Source organism: Cetorhinus maximus, chromosome 3 (assembly GCF_964194155.1).
Source record: "Cetorhinus maximus chromosome 3, sCetMax3.hap1.1, whole genome shotgun sequence".
Lineage (NCBI taxonomy): Eukaryota > Metazoa > Chordata > Chondrichthyes > Lamniformes > Cetorhinidae > Cetorhinus > Cetorhinus maximus.
The window spans coordinates 18,572,800-18,587,237 of NC_135881.1; the positions used below are offsets into that span (position 1 = coordinate 18,572,800).

Consider the following 14,438-nt stretch of genomic DNA (forward strand, 5'->3'; position numbering starts at 1 on the left):
CCTCCTAACTGTAACATTGGTACCCTGGTCTGGTGCCCTTGTCCCTCTAGCTGGCAAAAGTCCTGGATTCAGAAAGTACTGTTGAAGGAACCTTGGCAAGTTGCTGCAATGCATCTTGTAGATGGTGCACACTGCTGTCACTGTTAACCAGTAGTGGGGGGAGTGAATGTTTAAGATGGTAGATGATTTTCTTTTTTATTCATTCACAGGATGTGGGCTTCGCTGGCTGGGCCAGCATTTTATTGTCCATCCCTAGTTGCCCTTGAGGAGGTGGTAGTGAGCTGTCTTCTTGAACCGCTTGATGTTCCAATGAAGCAGGCTGCTTTGTACAGATAGTGTTGGGCTTTTTGGCTGTTGTTGAAACAACACTAATCCAGACACCTGGAAAGTGTTCCACCACTCTCCAGACTTGTACCTCATAGGTGGTGAAAGGATTTGGGAGTCAGGACGTGAATTACTTACTGTACAATACCCAGCTTCTGGCTTGATCTTGTTGCCACAGTATTTATATGGCTGCTCCAGTTAAGTTTTTGGTTAACGGTGACCCCAGGATGTTGGAAGGTGGGGATTCAGTGATGGTAATGCTGCTGAAAGAATCTAACCAACGCCCCTTGTCATTTATTTGTTGGAGATGGTTATTGCGTGGCACTTATGTGTCCACCAATAGCCCAAACCTGAATAAAAATAAAAATACCTGGAAAAACTCGGCAGGTCTGGCAGCATCTGCGGAGAGGTACACAGTTAACGTTTCGAGTCCGTATGACTCTTCAACAGAACTAAGTAAAAATAGAAAAGAGGTGAAATATAAGTTGGTTTAAGGGGGGTGGGTGGTGGGACAAGTATTGCTGGATAGAAGGCCAGTGCTAGGTAGAGATAGCCAAAAGATGTCACAGACAAAAGGACAAAGAGGTGTTTAAGGTGGTGATATTATCTAAGGAATGTGCTAATTAAGGGTAGAAAGCAGGACAAGCAAGGTACAGATAGCCCTAGTGGGGGTGGGGTGAAGGGAAGGGATCAAAATAGGCTAAAAGGTAGAGATAAAACAATGGATGGAAATACATTTAAAAATAATGGAAATAGGTGGGAAAAGAAAAATCTATACAAATTATTGGGGAAAAAAAAGGGCGATCGGAAAGGGGGTGGGGATGGAGGAGAGAGTTCATGATCTAAAATAGTTGAACTCAATATTCAGTCCGGAAGGCTGTAAAGTGCCTAGTCGGAAGATGAGGTGCTGTTCCTCCAGTTTGCATTGAGCTTCACTGGAACTCAACGCAAACTTTTTTTGTTTGGCATGACTCCAACCAGTGGAGAGTTGCTGAAGTTGCTGACCAAGTTGCATGAAGAGAGTAGCTAAAGTCAGCGTGGGACCCTTGGAGAATGCCGCTGGAGAATTGATAACAGGGAACAGGGAAATGGCAGATAATTTAAATCAATATTTTGCATCGGTCTTCACGGTGGAAGACACTATAAACATTCCAATGATATCAGATAAGCAAGGAGCTAATGGGAGGAAAAATCTTGTAACAGTCACTATCACGAGGGACAAAGTATTTGAAAAACTAATGGGACTAAAAGCAGACAAGTCACCAGGACCTGATGGCCTGCATCCAAGGATTTTAAAGGGAGTAGCTGCAGAGATAGTGAAGGGATTGATCAAAATATTCCAGAACTCAATTGATTCCGGGAGGGTCCCAGCGGCCTGGAAAACTAATAATGTGATGCCCCTGTTCAAGAAGGAGAGAGACAAAAAGCCAATCAGCCTAAAATCTGTCACTGGGAAAATGATACAGTCCATTATTAAAGAAGAAATAGCAGGATATTTAGAAAAGCGTAACGCAATCTAACAAAGTCAACATGGTTTTGTGAAAGGGAAATTATGTTTGACAAATTTGCTCCAGCTCTTTGAGGATATAACAAGCAGAGTTGATAAAGGGGAACCGGTAGATATAGTGTATTTGGATTTCCAGAAGGCATTTGATAAGGTGTCGCATAAAAGATTAGCATGGATTGAGGATTGGTTAACACAGAAGGCAGAGAGTCAGGATTAATGGGTCTTTTTCAGGTTGGAAAGACGTAACTAGTGGAGTACCACAAGGATCAGTCCTAGGGCCTCAATTATTTACTATCTATGTTATAACTTGGAGGAGGGGGCAGAGTGTAATGTATCCAAATTTGCTGATGATACAAAAATAGGTGGGAGGGCACGTTGTGATGAGGACACAAGGAATCTGCAAGGGGATATAGACAGGTTCAGTGAGTGGGCAAAAACTTGGCAGGTGGAGTTTAATGTAGGAAAGTGTGAGGTCATGCACTTTGGTCAGAAGAATGAAAAGACAGACTATTATTTAAATGGAGAGAGACTCCAAAAAAGTGTAGCACAGAGGGAACTGGGTGTTCTTGTGCATGAAACACAAAGTTAGCACGGAGGTGCAGCAAGTAATTAAGAAGGAAAATGGAATTTTGGCCTATATTGCTAGGGGAGTGGAGTTTAAAAATAGGGAAGTCTTGTTACAACTGTATAGGGTGTTGGTGAGGTCGCACCTGGAGTACTGTGTACGGTTTTGGTCCCCATATTTAAGAAAGGATATACTGGCAGTGGAGGCAGTTCAAAAGAGATTCACTAGGCTGATTCCTGGGATGAAGGGGTTGACTTATCAAGAATAGCCTAACAGGTTAGGCCTTTATTCATTAGAGTTTAGAAGAATGAGAACATAAGAACATGAGAAATAGGAACAGGAGTAGACCAGGAGTAGACCATTCGGCCCCTCGAGCCTGCTCTGTCATTCAATAAGATCATGGCTGAGCTTCTTGTGTTTCGATTTCCACATTGCCATCTAACCCCGATAACCTTTGATTCCCTTGCCTAACAAGAATCTATCTACCTCTGCCTTAACAATATTCAATGACCCCGCCTCCACCACCTTCCAAGGCAAAGAATTCCAAAGTTGCACAACATTCTGAGAGAAAAAAATTTCTTCTCATCTCTGTCCTAAAAGGGCAATCCCTCATTTTAAAACAGTGTCCCCTAGTTCTAGCTTCACCCACAAGAGGAAACTTCCTTTCAACGTCCACCTTGTCAAGGCCATTCAGGATCTTATATACTTCAATCAAATCACCTCTCACTCTTCTAAACTCCAGTTGAAACAAGCCCTGTCAGTCCAGCCTTTCTTCATAAGACAACCCACTCATTCAATCCAGTGAACCTCCTTTGAACTGCCTCCAATGCATTCACATCCTTCCTTAAATAAGGAATCCAAAACTGTACACAGTATTCGAGGTACAGTCTCACCAATGCCCTGAATAACTGAAGCATAACACTCTTACTTTTATGTTCACTCCCTCTCGAGGGGTGATCTTTTTGAGACGTACAAGATTCTGAGGGGCTTGACAAGATGTTGAGAAGACATTTTCACTCGTGGGGGAATCTCGTACTAGGGGACATAGTTACAGAATAAGAGGACACTCATTTAAAACTGAGATGCGAAGGAATTTCTTCTCTCTGAGGGTAGTGAATGTCTGGAGGGTAGATCACTGAAAGTATTTAAAGAGGAGGTGGATAGATATTTGAAATATCCGGCACTTGTGGACTATGAGGAGCTGGCACGTAAGAGGAGCTGAGGCCTGGGGCAGATCAGCCATGATCTTATTGAATGGGGAGGGGCAGGCTTGAGTAGCCTACTCCTTCTCCTATTTCTTATGTTCTTAATGGGAACTTGCTTTCCCTATCTCCTCTGTCCAGACCTCTCGTGATTTTCAATACCTCTATAAAATCTCCTCTTAACCTTCTCTTCTCCAAGAAAACAGTCCCAACTTCTCCAATCTATCTTTGTAACATTTTCTAATTTTATTTCAGACTGTTTACAACCTCAGCATTCCAACACCAGCAGGCAGATCCTATTTACTCCATTACAAAGACTGTCTACTTCCATCTACATAATACTATTTACCTCTAACCCTGCCTCAACCTGTCATCAGCCAAAAATCTCATTATTTCCTTTGTCACATCTAGACTGGATCATTCTAACGCTTTCCTTGCCAGCCCTCTATTTTCTCCCCTCGGTTCTCTATTAATTCTGTAAGCTAGTACAGGTCAAAGTCAAAACTTGGTTTATTTGCCCATCAGATTTCCTCCACGTTGGAAAGTATCTTATCATTTGTTTTATTCATTCACTGGATGTGGGTTTCGCTGGCTGGGCCAGCATTTATTGCCCATCCCTAGTTGCCTTCCAATCTCTATAGCCAGAATCTTCGGGTTGGCGAGCGGGGGCGGGCCCCGCTTGCCGACACGTAAAATGATGCGCGGTGATGTCGGACGTGCGTCCCAACGTCACCGTGCATCATTCAGTTCGGTGGGTGTGCAGCGGAGTCAGCTGCGCGCCCACCGAATTGTCAAAGGCCTATTAAGACCATTTAAATACTAATTAAAGTTATTAACTGAGCTGCCCATCCAACCTTAAGGTTGGCGGGCAAGCAAAGAGCTCAGGCGGCCTCCGCATTTATCATGAAACCTCAGGCGGGATGAGGTTTCATGAAGGTTTTAAAACATGAACAAAAATTTTCAATAAAATTCATAGACATGTCCCTCTGTGCAGCTCTGTGCCTCAGGGAGATTCCTGCGCTCCTTCGCGCGCATGCACGAAAGAGCGCAGGCTCTGACTCAGCCTACTTCCCCCCCACCCGCACAGGGAGCGCTCAGCACTTCCAGGTGCGCGTCACGCTGGGCGGGGCGGGCTTTAATTGGCCCACCCACGTAAAACAATCGGCTGCGCGCCCGCACACGCCCACTCCTGGCCAACCACCACCCCCCCCCCCCCCCCCCGACCCCGGATGGGGAGAAAATACGTTTCTAAGAAAACTCAGCAGTAGTCAGAAGTCTGTTGTACTCTTGAAATTGTGTAAAAGCATTTTCTTTTCCATCTGAATAGCTAAAAAGATTTGCAATACAACAATAATTTTGAAGTATTTGTAGGGAATCACTGGGGAAGAACAATGCCCTAACAATGCAAACCAACACACCAATCAGCTTTGCCACTGATGTGTTTAAGTCAGTCTACCTTCCTTCAGAATACTTAGGTTTTAGTTATCACTTTTTCCTTTTTTTCTGTTTACCCAACCTTCTCTGATTTTAGTAGAAATGTTTTCATGCATTCATACCTTAAACCATTTAACTTCTGCATTCGCTCTTGAGAGTTCGCATTCAAAAATAACTTTGTCTTTCTCTGGAACTTTGATATCTTCTAAAGCTTTGGAAAAAGTCACTGGAGGCTCTGTTTAAACAGAATAAGAATAATTTGCAACTGGTACAAGGCAAATTTTTAAAGTTGCACCTCTAAGTACTTGTAAATTTGCATTCAATCATTTTAATGTTAGCAGAGAGACAACTACTCTATTGGTTAAGTTTTAAACCAGCATTTGGATATTCTACAGCTACTGTGTCATTAGATGCTAATACCATTATTGCAGAGTCATCACTACATCCAGGGATTTAAGGTCATACCTATTCCAACAGTCAAACAAACTCAACCAGCCCCCAAAATTGTTCTTCCTTCTCAAGGAATGCTTAGACACATCACTAGGCGAAGAATTATGTCACAAATTTCTTCTAACAGAACCTGCCACTCATTTTTGCAGAGTTGTATGCTTTTTCCTTAAATTTGATTGCTTTCCTTAACATCTTTAGTTAGCCACAGATGGTGGGTCCTCCCCTTAGAATTTTTCTTTATAGTAGGAATGTACTTATTCTGAATACTCTGAAATATCCCCTTAAATATCTGCCACTGCTTCTCTATTGATCTATCCTCTAGCCTAGTTTCCTATTTCAATGCAGCTTTCATCCCCACATAGTTGCCCTTATTTAAGTTTAAGATACTAGTCTTAGACCCGCTCTTCTCCTTTTCAAGCTAGATGCAAAATTCAATCATATTGTGGTTGCTGCTACGTAAGGGTGCCTTTACTCTGAGGTCATTAATTAATCCTGTCACATTACACAATACCAAGTCTAATGTAACCTGCTCTCTGATTAGTTCCAAAACATGCTGCTCTAAGAAACTATCTCAAAAGCATTCTAAGAACTCCTCATCCAGGCTACTACTGCCAATCTGATTTTTCTAGTTTGTGTGTAGACTAAAATCACCCATGATTATTGCTGTCCCTTTATCACAAGTACACGATATTTTCTCTTGAATAATTTGTCCTACACTGCGGCTACTGTTCGGGGGCCTGTAGGCCATTCCCATTAATGACTTTTTCCCCCTACTATTCCTCATCTCCACCTAAACCGATTCTACATCCTGATCTCCTGAACAAAGGTCATTTCTAACTATTGCACCAATGCCCTTTTTGATTAACAGTGCTACCCCTCCACCTTTACCTAGCTTCCTATTCTTCTTGAATGTCATGTACCCTTCAATATTAAGGACCCAATCTTTTTCTCCGTAATTGCTACCAGATCATATTTATTTAGTTCAATGTGGGCCATTAATTCATTTACTTTGTTATGAATGCTACGTGCATTCAGATAGAGAGCCTTCAGTTTTGTCTTTTTGTTACCTTTGTAGCATCTAGTCTTGAGTGTTGATGTATTCTTAGGTTTTTTTTTTCCCTGTCCCTCCCTGCCATTCTCTGACTCTCATTTCTCATATTACTATTTTGTTCTCCTGTCCTGACTCTAAAACTTGAATTGCTACCCCTGCCCAAACTTAATCCTTCACCCCTCTTGTTTAGTTTAAAGCCCTCTCTACTTCCCTAGTTATACGATTTGCGAGGACACTAGCCCCAGCATGGTTCAGGTGTAAACCGTCCCAACGGTATAGCCCCCACTTTCACCAGTACTGATGCCAGTGCCCCACAAACTAGAACCCACTTCTCCCACGCCAGTCTTTGAGCCACGCATTCGTCTCTCTAATCTTATTTGGCCTATGCCAATTTGCACGTGGCTCAGGTAATAATGGAGAGATTATTACCTTTGAGGTTCTGCTTCTTAATTTGGTACCTAGCTCCTCATACTGACTTTGCAGAACCTCCTTTCTAGTTCTACCTAGGTCATTGGTATCTATATGGACCATGACATCTGGATCCTCCCCCTCCCACTGCAAGTTCCTCTCCAGCCCTGAGCAGATGTCCCAAACCTTGGCACCAGGCAGGCAACATAGCTGTCTGGACTTTCGCTCTTTGCTGCAGAGAACAGTGTCAATCCCCCTCACCATTCTATCCCCAGCTGATTTGCATGAGCAAGGGCAGGCTGTTGAGGGACACCAGTGATTGAGCACAGACAATATAGACAAAGCTAAAATCACAGGAACATAACAGGATTTAAAATACTGCTAATTTTTTTTTGCCATCATGATCTGGTAAGTTTCGTCAAAGTTTACAGTTGCAATTGCAGGAAGAGGAACAAAAAGAAGGAATATATATTCACATTGCGATGAATAGGAGTTCCAAGAGTAATCTAGGGAGAAGAAATTAGGAAATTTTAAGGAATGGCCTCAAAGGCACATAAGGGTTGCTGCTAAACAGAAGTTTACAGAATGGGATGATCCTTCAGGAAGTCATGAAGGGAAGGACAGGGTAAAAGATTTTCTTGTTTGATAACAGCAGCACAGCGGAGAGTTGGGTCAGGCTGTGAGTGCCACATTCACAACCTCTGGATCATCAGTCCTACGCTACAGACAATTTAATGGCCTGATGAGGATGGGGAATGTAATATTGATATTTGAAATTTAACATATACATTTGTGCTGCTGTGTGTGTTAACTTCCTACTACTCACTCACTGGGTACTTAAAAAGTGATAAACATTTGCCCACTGTTTTAATCCATTTTAAAGTTTATACTCTAGGTTATATAATTCTGAAATGTCTAATTTTAAAACATAAATTGATAGTAATGTCACTTGAATAAGATCAGTGTCAGTGGCAGCCAAAATATGAAAAAATATTTTTGTGATCTACATTTTAGAATTTGTACTATTTACAAAGCGAACTGAACAACTATTGGTTGTTTGTTTTTCAAAGAGGCAAATGAATGTTTTGAGATACTGTAAATTTTCATTTTTTATATTCTTTAGGTATCCTCACACCATGCACTGAACAGTAGTTAAGAGTGCAAGAACATAATACCAGCAGGTACTAAACAACTAATCTAATTAAGCTAGGCATTAAAGGAAAAGAAAATGTAAGGGAAATCCTGTTTACTCAAACTTCTAGAAGAAAATTAGTAAGTTACCCTAAATTTCTTTGTTTTCAAAATATCGCTTTTATTGTTAGAATAGATACCACCAAGGATTGTTTCTCTCCTGCTAGGTTGCTCCAGTGATGTGAATTATGGAAAACATTCCATGCATACTGTAGCAGCTCCACTACAAACAGGGATGCAATTTCAAAATGGTCCAAGAATCATTCAGCAGCTGGCTGCAAATTCAAACTGCAGACTAGGTACATGGGCATCCTAGTAGGGAGGTGATGCTAGGAACTCCCTGCCAGTAATAAAATTAACATTTTAAACAAAATCGAAGAAATTTAATGAGATCATTTTCTTCTATAAAAAGTATTTTAATGCCCCATAGTAAACTTTTCTTGCCCTTTAACACAAGGTTTACCTGTTACAATCAGTCTTCCAGATGTGCGTATGTCTTCAGCTTTGAAACTAACCAGCCCTGAATCTTCAATCTTCAAATTGGACAATGTCAGGGCATGCTTCTTGCCCAATGTGGTAATCCTGCAATTGGCTCCTGATTTCATTCTGACACTGTCCTTCAACCAGGTTGTTTCCACATCTTCATGGGACAGCTCAATTTCGAATGTGCAAGTTTCTCTCTCATGTACTTTCATTTCTCCCAATCCTTTGATCAGTTTAATTTTTCTCACTATTTCAACAAAGAATTGTTATTAATATTCTGAGCAATAAGTCATAAGGAAAGAAAGCTTAATTTATTGATGCCATCATTAGTTTGATACCTTAGTTAAACTGTATCTGGTATCACTGAGAATTGAGACAAGATGGGATTTATGAGACCAGCTTTCCAGAATATGCTAATTTTGTTCCTGTTTGCATACTTTTCATTCTCTCCATCTATCAGCTTTGTTGGCATGCTCACCCTGATTAAGAGTGTATATCAGGAATGTCAGAGCCATTAATCTTTGACGGAAACTTACATGTAATCTATGGATCATTACATAGGGCCGGATTTTCATGTCAGGGAAGGGAAGGGAATTGGGAGACAGAACTAATCCCATGTCCTGTTCCCGCCTCCATCTCAAGACTGCTGGGAAGCGAGATTTTCCAGGAGTCCAGACATTAAATGGCCTAGAGGTGGGCCTGCCTCCATTCACAAAAAAATCTCAGCCGTTGCTTCTGTTTCAATCAGTGGCTCATCTATATATAATTGAACCTAACCACTTTAAACCCCTCCTCACCCTATCCCATCACTCTTCTCTCCCTCACCCAATCCACTTTATGAAGTAAACAAAGTCTTCAAGCCAGCTGAGTAAAATGTGTAAATTTATAAAATTAGGCCGTTGGATTGTAATCAAGAGCTCATAAAATTCCTCAAGTAAACAGACTTCAGAACTGCTATCTCAACAGATGTCTAGCATGAATACATAAAAGCAATGGGAAAAGATTAAACATTTACATGTTGTTATTATACTAGGCTACCCTTTCAATAGTTTGAAATGTACACTTTTTTATCCATTAGATGAACTTCTTTTTATCTCATCTGAAAATGTTTCCATTTTTACAATGTTGATCTTTTACTTTATAGCTTGCCAGATAGCAAAAGTAACAATCTGGCAAACACGTTGTTTAATGGATAGCTACATCGTCCAGTTGTAGCACTGTCATGACTCACCTACTGAACACAGGTACAACTCATGCTACAGAATTTCATGATGAACTGTAAAGGTAACAAAACCAGTTTACTTAATTTTTAAAACTCTACCCACTTCCAATCAATGGTTCACACTCTATGCAGCTGGTGCAAAGCCTGACAACTGCTAAGGTCTGGCCACCTTCATGACAATTAACAGTTTACCAGGACGGGTTTTCAATGAGGCCACAATGCTGTCAGCTGCCTCCTTAAAAGGAGCAGGTGGGTTCCTGGGCCCCCTCCCTCATACACCCTCATTAAAATGACAGATGGTGGAAACATAGGTGGCACATCCAGGTGTGCCACTTGGTGGGCATTTTTTTCTGGTCCTGCCTCTGTTTGTTCCTGATCAGGACAATGAAAATCCAACCCATAAAGTTTCGATCAATTTTAATTTGCATGCATTCAATTTGTAGCTAGTAATAGATATTCATGTTTTCATTAAAGATTTATCTAACAATGACAATGACAAAATACCAGGTCCACAAGATTTAAACGGGTCAAACAAAGGAGGAATATAAATATCAAGACAAACTCTAGCTCTGTGGCCTGGTTGGCAGGGTTTATCATTCCATACAGCCCAAGGGTGGTGTGGACAACTAACTATTGTGAGAATGGAATTTTCTATATATTTTTGGGGAATATTGTGTTATTCTGTGAAGAAGGCTGTATGTATGGGTGTGTGTGTATAAATGATTTAATTAAGCTGGGGAAAAGTTACTAGGGATAGGTTGTCTGGGAGGTGTAAGACATGAAAGGATTAAGGCATTAAGTTTGTGCATTTGTAGTGAGATTATATGGGAGTCTGAGGTACAAGTAAATAGGTTGGATATAACATTTGCATTTTTAGATAAGTTGAAAGTTCATTTGAATATCAAAGGAAGTCAGAGGTAGCAAGAAACATGTTTGCATCTTACAGGAGTGTCATGGGTAAACAGAAGAGGGCTTATTACATTTTATTGACCCAAAAGCAGAGACAAAATAGAAACATGGAAGATTTTATATTGGAAGGATTTGAGTTTCAAAGAGGTGTGAGAACAATGGAACCTGAGATGAAAGGGGGTAAAAGGTATTTTAGAATTACTGTGGAGAGCCTAGTGGTTGGCTGTTGGCGGTGTGAGAAAGATCTCCTAGAAAAAGCAGTTTGAATCAGCCATCCAGTCAAGCCAGAAATGTCTTGGGCTGCAAATGGCAGTCTTGTTCTGAAGTATTGGACTTCTACAGCACAGTGAATGAGAGTTTAAGAGGTCATGTGGTATGCCGTTAGTAAAGCTACAGCAATTTGCCTTGGGTAGTATTAGTGCATTTCTACAGTTAAATGACTATAAGGGAATGTTGCCTGGGAGTCTTTTTGGGGGAATGTTTGCAAGACTAATTTTAACTGTGTAACTGTAATCTTGTGTGCTTAAGTTTTCTTTTCCTCTTGTTAATAAAACTTCTATGCTTTAAAAATCCAAAAGTGGTACTAGACTTCTTGCTGCTGAGATCAGTATGTTTTCAGAACACAAAAAAAAAGGTATGACCCATAAACCAAGTTTCCTTCTGGGATTTGGTTTGCTCAGCAATTAATATCTGCTGTGGTCATAACAATTCATAACAATGGTATGGTCTATCAATTCAGGCTGACCATTTAATTGAACTTGCAAGCATGCACAAAATATCTTAATTTTAATGTGAGCCAGCATTCTGAGAGTTATATACCAAACTAGTTAAGATACACCCTGAACTAGAATTTTCTCAGTGATGGACTTTCCACTGAAACTTCACTATTGCCCATCAGTGTAACTCTGCCAAAACCTAGACCAGTTTTCCTCAGTGCATCTTCATTACATATTCATGGCAGACTCTGGGCTCTATTAGCACCCTTTGTAGGCAGTCTGCCTTTGGAGAAGCTGAAAATACAGTGTTGCTTCTGCACCTAAAAGAGACCATGCCAGCTCTTTCCTATCTGTTACAACCTAGCTCACTGTAACATTGGAGACTGGTGCTTCTTTACAGCACCAAGCCCACAATTTAAGGCTCTTCAGTTGAGATGTGACTATCTACATGTCATAAAGAACCACCAATGTTTTTTTTGACATTATGGGAATGTAGATTGAAGGCCACTGTTGCTTCCTTTCTTCAGTAGTTTCTGAAGTAATTAGCCAATGATTTATACAATGGACTTTCATGGATTGAGAACCAGGCTTCATAGAAGCAAGCAGCCTTGACAGTGAGTGCCATCAGCAGCAACTCTACATATTTAGACAGTACTGAATAATATTCACAAACCTCTTTAGGGCAGTGTGGTAATACAATGCAATCATGTCTTGTAACAGACAACTACAATAAGCATGTTTACCAGTTGCAGCCACCTTGCCTTCATAGCCCTGAATACTATATGCAACTTAGCACCTATATCAAGGCATTTTTAAAGTACTCTTTACAATCTGTCCTTGTGCCACAAGTGTTCCTTTAGTCACTCAGTGAAGCAGCAGTTGATTGACATTACCAACACCTGTTCCCATTCCACTAAAGAACATATTTTGAATGAGTTGCATTTCAAAAGTTGACACATTCAGTCGCTTCATTCTCTCTACTTTCTTCTTGAAGGAGAAGTGATCCACAACTAAAGAGAAGGATAGATCACCTAAATCCCTCAAGGTTCCTGTGCAAATTATCAGCAGACCACTTCAAACATCCTCCACACATGGAACTAGAATTTAGGACTGAAAGGACAGAAGAGTAGGAACCAAAGAGAGGCATGGTGGTCTTAGACAGTAGGAGGGTTGTCAGACTTGTTTCCATTTGAGATGTTTTGGTCACTAATAGCATCTGTACAGAATGATATGGAGCAAGATCCCTGTACTAAACATTAACAGAACGATAACCAAATTATTAATTGTAGAGGAAGGCATAAGGAACTCCACACTAGTTCCCAAAGAATATACAATGAAGGAACATGGAATAAAAGGAAAAGATGGGAAGTACAGAAAATAGAAGAAAAAAAAAAGCCCAGTCTGCAAGGTAAAATTTTTTAAAATATTAAGTTAAATTAAAATAAGGCTCAAAAAATTGAGGAAACTTTAGAAACTTAAAATATAGGACAGAATTTAATCAGAAGAGCATGGCTCCCAACAACGAGACCAGAAGAGGGTGCCACTCCTGCTCACATGTTGGGGGCTGTAATGCATGCAATTATGATGAAACTTGTGATGCTAACTGTTTTCTACTTCTATCTTCCTTCGATTCAGCGGAAAGAGCTGGTTGACGAGTAACTGGTGAAACAATTAGGAATTAAGAAATGTATAACAATTGGTTGAAAGTGACACAAGCACTTGAGATGTACAGTAAATTGTAGTATATATGGAATTATTCTAAGTCAATTAAGAAAGTAATTAAATTAAATTAACTAAGGGCAGAATACTGCGCTTGTCGGGCAGGTGCGCGCCCGACTCTAACGATCGTAAAGTGACACGCGATAACATTCGGCAAGCGCCCTGACGTCAACGCGCATTCACGTGATACTTCTTTCGGCAGCGCATGCAGGAGTTGGCAGCACGCCCACCAACAAGTAACAGACATATTAAGGCCATTAAAGTTTTAATGAAATGAAATTTTTCGCTGCCTGTCCAACCTTGTGGTTGGTGGGCAGACGAAAAGGCCAAGCGGCCTTTGGATTTGTTGCGAAACCTCATCCACAGGCGGGATGAGGTTTCATTCCGTGATTTAAAGAAATAAATTTTCAAATTAATTTCTAACACGTCCCTGCTCATGTGGCAGAGTAACATGATGGGACATGTTATTAACATTTTAAAATTCTTTATTTTTTATTTTCAAAATTCTTCAGCTCCCTGAGGCAGCTCTATGCCTCAGGGTGTTTTTATTGCACGTACCCCCATATGCATACGCACACTTTCGCGCTCGCACTCCTCCCATCCCCCAGCTGGGCAGTGCTCAGCACTGCAGCGCACGTTTCATGCTGGCTGGCCGTTAATTGGCCAGCCAGCATGAAATCCATGTCAGGGCCCGATCGCAGGCAGCGGTCGGGATCGCAGCCGCTCCCAGGCCCGCCCACCACGCCTGGCCGATGAGGGCAAAATTCTGCCCTAAATATCATAAGTAACAATGGCAGGACAGGGGTTGTGTTGCAGCTGTGGAATGCTCCTTTTTTACTCTTCCTGCCAAAATGGACAATTTCACATTTTCCCACATTATATCCTATTTGCCAGCAAGTAATTAGGAAAGCTATTAGAATGTTATTGTTTATTGTGAAGGGAATTGAATACAGAAGTAGGGAGGTTATGCCTCAGTTATACCGGGCATTGGTGAGACTACATCTGAAGTACTATGTACAATATTGGTCTCCTTACTTAAGGAAGGACATAAATGGAAGCAGTTCAGAGAAAGTTTACTAGGCTTCTGGAATGGGAGTATTATCTTATAAGGAAAGGTTGGATAGGCTAGCTTTGTATCCGCTGGTTTAGAAGAATAATAGGTGACTTGATTGAAATATATAAGGTCCTGAAGGGTCTTGACAGGGTGGATGTGGTACAGATGTTTCCTTTTGTGGAAGAATCTAGAACTAGGGGTAA

General features: G+C 41.0%; 1 protein-coding gene across 1 annotated transcript in view; it reads right to left on the reverse strand.

Annotated features, from left to right (window-relative positions):
- The window catches only part of obscnb (obscurin, cytoskeletal calmodulin and titin-interacting RhoGEF b), a 691,209-nt gene that overhangs the window by 544,344 nt on the left and 132,427 nt on the right, over positions 1-14,438 (reverse strand). Inside the window, exons 16-17 of the mRNA XM_078536828.1 lie at positions 8,596-8,862; positions 5,155-5,267 (exon numbers count right to left, since the gene is read on the reverse strand). Of these exons, the coding sequence (XP_078392954.1) occupies positions 5,155-5,267; positions 8,596-8,862 (380 nt within the window). The remainder of the gene's footprint in view (positions 1-5,154; positions 5,268-8,595; positions 8,863-14,438) is intronic.